Source organism: Convolutriloba macropyga, chromosome 6, assembly GCF_964194025.1.
Source record: "Convolutriloba macropyga chromosome 6, txConMacr16.3, whole genome shotgun sequence".
Lineage (NCBI taxonomy): Eukaryota > Metazoa > Xenacoelomorpha > Acoela > Convolutidae > Convolutriloba > Convolutriloba macropyga.
Genome location: NC_134473.1, coordinates 25,768,360 through 25,775,602, shown reverse-complemented (window position 1 = coordinate 25,775,602; position 7,243 = coordinate 25,768,360). Strand labels below are relative to the sequence as shown.

At 34.5% G+C, this 7,243-nt stretch overlaps 1 protein-coding gene across 1 annotated transcript in view; it reads right to left on the bottom strand.

The window, feature by feature from the left end:
• LOC142341271 (uncharacterized) overlaps positions 1-7,243 on the bottom strand; it is a 17,897-nt gene continuing 10,654 nt past the window's right edge. Inside the window, exons 5-7 of the mRNA XM_075392189.1 lie at positions 7,055-7,165; positions 4,348-4,495; positions 1-115 (exon numbers count right to left, since the gene is read on the bottom strand). Of these exons, the coding sequence (XP_075248304.1) occupies positions 1-115; positions 4,348-4,495; positions 7,055-7,165 (374 nt within the window). The remainder of the gene's footprint in view (positions 116-4,347; positions 4,496-7,054; positions 7,166-7,243) is intronic.

The window sequence follows — 7,243 nt, the reverse complement described above, 5'->3', positions numbered from 1 at the left end:
TCAGGGTTCTTTCCAGCCGTCGTAAAGATGTCGTTCTGGTCCACCAAATTGAATCGAAGATTCGTTGCTCTTCGTGTTGTTGTTGATGTCCTGGTCGGCGGACCCAATGTTGCGGCTGCTCAAGAAACTCAGCGGAACCGGTATATCACAGCCTGCTTCTCGAGCTTTACGCCGGCCTTGTTATTCACTGAATCCGATTGTCTAACGATCTCGCAGAAATAATTTGTTGCTCAGACGTATTAAAGACTGAATGTTTAATATCGGTTGATTGAAATTAAAAAAATCCTTAGTAAAAATCTATGTTCAATCTCGTGCTGAAATTTGTAAAGACTTCAGCCAATAACTAGTATTGTTGCTAACTTCTCGTCACGTAAGCTCAACTAACTTGAAAGTCGCAAGATCTTAAGATCTAGCAAAACTTAACAAAAAAGACTAAAGATGTTAAAGAATCAAATTTTATTCAATCTGAGAGCCAACTGCTCTGCATAACAGTTTCCAATGGTTCTATATACAAAACAGTTTCATTATTCAAACAATTGGGTTAAAGTAAATAATCAAATATTTATCAATTATAACATCATCGCTACGTGATTTAGATCATTGTTTAAATAGTAAATGTCAAATTACTGTAATAATTAATTTTATTGACATAAGCACGGATGGTTATTACGTGGCTCTAAATGCTTCGAATGTACGGTATTTGACATTTATTGGTCACCTAAAGTATCATAAAATAAACAACTTAAGAAATTTAATAATAAATAACAAAATATCGAAAAATGCCAATTTTGCACCATATAAGTGCTAATAGCCACACTTGTGGGTCTGATGCAATAACGTTCGTTGGGTCCATGAGTAGCTTAGAGGTAATCCTAACCGTGTGCCATAACCTCGGGTTGTTCAGGTTTTCCCTTCCAAAAATCGATGGGGTGTACAAAATTTCGGTTCCAACTTGTAAAAATTTTCAGTTTTGACCATTTTTGAGTTTTGACGAATTTCAAGTTTTTCAATTTCAAACGTTATTCCTTGCTGTCTGGTGGCTTTTGTAGCTGATTTGAAGTGGCGCCAACACTATTCACAAACAGATTCTCAAATAGTACGAGAATTAAGTTTTTAAATAGCACCCGAGCTGAATCAGTAGAGTGACTCCCGACAATGGTTATCATGAAAAAAAGAAAGCAGGCTATTAGGAATCTATATAACAATATTTAAAAAATCCAACGGGAAGACATTTTGTGTTGATGAAGAGACATTAACAGTTGAATGAAACACCGGAATAAAAGACACCTGCTTAAAAACTTTTCGTCGAGACTCTCAAAACCTCCACTAAATGCGCCATATAAAACATATAGATCCTCTATTTAACTCACAAATATCAAATAAAGCAAACACTCTACAGAGAAAACTATGGTTAAAAACCTTACAGCTTCATGTATCAGAAAAATCTTATACTTTTGCGAACCACGTCGCCAATTCACGTCGCAGAAAAAGAGATTGTGAAAGACTGAAACGGAAGAGGGTTCATCGAAGGGTCCCAACCAACAATACCCGGAATTTTCTAAAATAAAGAAGAATTGAAAACCAGAATCGTTCATTTAGTATGAAATTTTCAGAGAAATGAAGGAAACATAATTTGGAACAACTACGTTTTTTTGCTTCCTCAAAACAACCGGAAAACCAACCTAGAAGAAATAAGTTTTTAAATAGCACACGAGCCGAATTCCCTAATGATACAACTGGAAAATCAACTGGAACTGGCCTGCAAATCTGAAAAAGAGGACGCCCGAAAATTAAAACTTTTTTTTTAGAAATCTGAAGCATGTAAATTCGAATAACCCCAAGGTTAAAGTTACATGTTGTAATATTAAAAATCAAACAAACTAAATCTTTCCCCTGAATAATTAAATATAATAATAATAAAAAATCTAAGGTTCAGTTTCTAGTTTTCGTGAATTATGTTTATAAAAAAAAGCTTTTAAAGCCTTCAATTTTTTGTCCATTGGAACTCATTCGTGTCTTTTTTGCATATCTTCCTTTAATTCTTTTTTAAATGTTTTCTTGTATTTTTCTTTTCTCTTGGAAGATTATTCCATTTCCGAACAAAGTTTTTTATAATTGAATTTTGACTGCATTTTGATTTACTTTTTGTTGTGAGAGAAAAATCATATGTACGATTTTTAACTTTAATTTCAACGTATCCGATTATTCTGAATTCTTTTTGGTCTTGTTTGGTTGTTTGTTGGACAATATCGAAAAATCTATTTAATGAAGTTTTTGGTATTTGAAGTTCTGCGGGAAGTATTTATTTTCAAATAGAAGTTTATGCTCACTGTCATATTTTGTTCGAAAAAAGCAAACTTTTATGCCCCATCTAACTTGTTTGTTTATTCTGTCAATTCAGTAGGACGGCAAACTTTGAAAAAAAATTGCACTAAATTCTAATTTCGATGAAACAAGTGATCTAAAGAGATTTATTCGAGAGCCTTCAAAGGTATTTGATTGCGCACCAATTAAATTGATCTGATAGCTAAAGCCACTTTACTGATCACATTATTAAGTTGTTTTTGGTATGTCAACTATTTGTCAAGAATAACACCTAAGTATCAGCTTTCATCTGTTGGTTTTAATGAATGACTCTTAAATGCAACGCAATTGAATTGACAGTTGGTAACTTTTCATTTTTGAAATCCATTATTTCTGTTTTCCCCTCATTTAGAGTTAACTTGTTTTGTTTTTTTTTATATTTTTCGGTTTCCATCAATATTTTTTAGCCTTTGCTTCTAAACACTGTTCATTTTTTTCATGACATAAAATTGCTGTCTCATTTGCAGATTGTAAAACATTCGAAATTTTCTCTATTTCCTCACCGAAGTCATTTACATAGAGTATGAATACTATTGGTCCTAGTACAGTACCTTGTGGAACACCATAATTTATAATAGTCCAGTCGGATTCAGCTATTCCGTTTCTAACACACTGTTTCCTGTTATTTAGAAACGAATTCAATAAGACTCTTGCGTTTTCTACAAAACCGTTTTTTTCAATTTTTTGAGTGAAAATGTCCAAAGATATTGAGTTTAAAGCTTTCGCTAAATCCATAAAGATTGTTAACACTATATCTTTTTCTTCAACGTAATGATTTATCTTCTCTGTCAGGGCAATTATTGTATTAAGACACGACTTTTGTTTTTGGAGACAAAATTGATTTTTGTTAATTTTTTCAACCAGATCTAAATGTTCTGACATTTGCTCCAAGAAAAGTCTTTCAAAAAATTTTGATAATGTTGGAGTGACCAAAAGTTGGGAGGAAAATCCTGAGTTTTCAGGGTTATGCGTGTCGCCTTTCTTATAGATGGGAGTGACATAGGCTTCTTTTAAAATTTCAGGAAATGTGTTTGCGTTTATACAATCTTTTATAGCAAACTGTAAATGGGTTCCAATGGACAACATACAATCCTTCCAGGCCCAAGATGGTATATACCCTGGTCCAGCTGACTTTTGTGTTGGTAGTTTGTCAATAAAATGTATATAAAATAAAACAATTGTATAGTTCTCTTCTGGTCAACGGCGTGAAATTGAATTCATTTCATTTGAAATTAAAAGACGGCGACTTAGGAGCAATTATTTCGCCCTTGTAAAGTCCAAGACAGGCAAAACAATTATTCAAACAGTTAGCAATGCTTTTTTCATCTGATATTACCGTATGGCCCTATTTCAGCTTTGCAATTTTTTCTGTCTGTTTATTTGAGTTGATTTTGCTCTTGATAAATTTCCATTGTTCTTTTGAAGTTGAGAGATTCTCGAAAAATTGTTTTGTATAATCGTCAGATGCTTTACGTAATTTTCTTTTAACATGAATTCTCAATACTTTGTAACTGTTAAAGAATTTTGATTAGCATCTTTTTTCCATTCATTGTATACACGATGCTTTTCATTAATGAGACTAAGCAGTTCTTTTCATAGCCATTTTTTGTGCTCCTTTTTTGTTTTCACTTCTATAGTTTCCAAAGGTGCGTGAGTAATTAATACATTTTGGAACATTTCAATAATTTTATGAAAAATTCCATTTGCTCCAATGTTTTTGTACATTAGTGCGCAGTCTTGCAAAGCAACATCACGGTTAAACTTACTTCTTCTGTATCTCATTTTATCTCGCATTAAATATTCCATCTTATGCTGCTTGCATTCTAATTTCAATGATGATTGATATACAATAGTGAAGTGATCATTTTCAGGTATTGAGTCTATTATATCTGTTTCAAAGATTTAATTTTTAGAAATAAAGCAGTGGTCGATTAAAGAAATTTTTTCTCCATTTGTCTATATTGCTTTTTTGTGTTCACTTACTGAAGCCCGTTATCTGCAATGAAGTTGTTTAGTGACTGTTTCCCAGTTTCTTTAAGTATATTTATGTTGTAGTCTCCAAACAGGATTACATTGTGAGTGCTAGAGTAAACATTTGATATTTCGGATGACATTTCATCAAGGAAGAATTCTGAAAGGTTTACGTTTGAACAATACGCCACATTTATGAGCAGTTTTTCTTTCAGAGGCTCAGTTACTTCTATCCATAATGATTTAAAAAAAAACTCCAGTTGATGGTGTTCAAGTGATTTCTTATTTTGATTGAAAACTGCTTGGGAATCCAGATGCCTATTCCTCCCCCTCTTTCCAATTCAGTTGATGATGATGGTATCGGCTGGTGAATAAACTGATGACTACTGCATAGAAAAGAATCTGGGACAGTATTGTTCTCTTTAATCCATCTTTCGGTAACGGCTAGGGAAGACAACTGATCGCGAGTTGTCAAACATTTTGATAACTTTTCGTATTTATTTTTTTGGCTTCTACAATTCATTCACCAGAACTTGAGATCATCGTGTGTTCTGTTCTTTTCTTTGTAGTAGTTGTCTATTTTTTTCAATTCTTCTAATTGAGCTGGGCCTGGTTTTGTTTCAATATCTCCACTTTTTTGTAGAATAATTGATATGACGGATAATAAATACGTCATATTGATGAAACCGAACCCTAGTGAAAACAAATTATTAAAATAAATCTGACAAAAAACAAATTTTGATTTTTTAGTATGATTTGTGTGACTTTTGAAAAAGGCAACTTCCCCCCTTTACAAACAAAACCTATTATTAAAATCACAAACAAAAGTGATGGTTTCTTTAAAAGAAACATTCAACGTTTCTATTAGAGAACTAAGAATTAAGTCACCCAGATGTATCAGAACTCATTGGCACTATTGAAGTTATTCCATCCCCTTTTGAATGCCAAAAAATTTGCGTTTTGCGGTTGGGGACGCATTGGTCTCAACGATATACCGTTTGATGAATAGTTGTAGCCAATATTTTTCAGGTGTTTCCGCAAAGTTATAACTATTTTCTGAATTCCATACATGTATCACCCTGTTTAACAAATTTATATGTGCTCTCTGATATGACAAGATGTTTAGTAAATCGTGGTACAAACTTCGGAAAAAACAGTCTGTTGTTGGCATAAACTTGTTTAGTTTCTTTGTCTTTGTTGCCATCAATAATTTTTGACAACATTTTCTCACTTTGTCCTCTCAAAAAACAATTTCTGACACTGATTGGTCACATAGGGATTTGCTGTTGTCTAGAGCTGTTTGGAGTTCTCTATTTACTCGCTTGTTTTTTTCTATGTCTTTTCTTAGTTCTGTTATTTCATCCTGTTGCAAGTTACAAGTATCGAGTGATGATATTTTGTTCTCTCTTAGTTTCAGAATTTCTTGAATGAGTTTATCTTTGTTCCGTTTCGCTAGAGCAGCCGCTTCCATTTTGTCGCTGGATACACTGGGCTTGGTTATATATAAACTAGTGACTCATTCGGGAAAATAACTGTGAGACAACCTAAAGACAACCTAAAGAAAAAAGAAGGCTTAGCATACCATGAACTGGAAGACCAAGTTCAACCAGATAAATGATTCGACGTCAAATACGTCAACAAGAAATACAGATTCAACAACCCTAATAAAGGCGATGCTTGCAAGCAAAATTCTATAACTAGCAAAAAACAAGAGATAAAATCAAGAAGAAAGCAAAACACCCAAAACAACAGAATTGGAACGCTCCGACACACTCACCCTTAATTTGAACAGGTTGTTCAGCAAACAAGTCACCAGCACTATATGAAGACCCAAGAGGTTAAGCCGCTGTCAATTACCGAGTACCTCGGAATCAAATTAACTAAGTAGATCCAATCACATTGGCCCTACCGAATCGAATCAGAAATGCACCCAATCTCTGCCGCCAATGTGAATCTTAACTTCTTACACCCAAACACCAGAGATGATTACAAAAACACCAAAAAGAAAGTTGCCAAAAATAAGAGAAACGATCCGACATAAAAGGACGACTCAATTAATCGGGTACTCATCCGTACCTATCACAAAGTGTAAATCCGCTCTGAATCAGCAACAAAAACATTATGATTTTTTTCATGACCCTTACTATGTTCATGTCACATTTGAGAATTCGCAATCTGCGTTTTGGGGTGATTCATTCGAGCATGATTTTCTTTGTTATGAACTCCTTCTGAAATGTTATGGCAAGTGGCTAATTTTATCCTGAGCATAATTAACTAGCGCCTGAATTTTCTCTTAGCATCAATAAAACGCGGCTGATTTTATCCGGAACATAACTAATTAGCGTCTGAATTTTATCTTAGCAAGATCGTAATTAGAGTGGGCGGCTCGATAATTACCACTCTCTCACTCACTCTTTATCTCTTCTATCTCGCTAATATTTACTTAAGCGGTCACATTTGTTTGCACTCACATTTCTTTCGCCTACACATTTCTGCAAAACCATGTTCAAATGCATGAATTCAATTGATTCAATGAAATAGAGGATTAATTACACGAAATAGTTCATGATATATTTGCAGGTTCATGACAAGTTTGCAGGTTGCAGGTTAATTCTCAAGTTCATTTCCCATTTCTCCAGTCGTTTCCCATTTCTCCAGTACATTTGGGTCGGCGGGGGGTCGATCCGTGTTCACCTTTCAGTCGCCCGGTGGAGCGCACGATCCACAATGTTCACGGAAGTCGTTGACCTCCCAACAGCAAGGTCGGGACGTCCCACAATTGTCAGAAGAGCACCCCAGTTTGAATAAACGTTCCTACAGTGCGACAGATCTGAAACAAAGCACAAAGGCGAAACCAAACCCGCAAACGAGAGTAATGGAGAGCAAAACTGGGAGGGGAGGAGGAAGA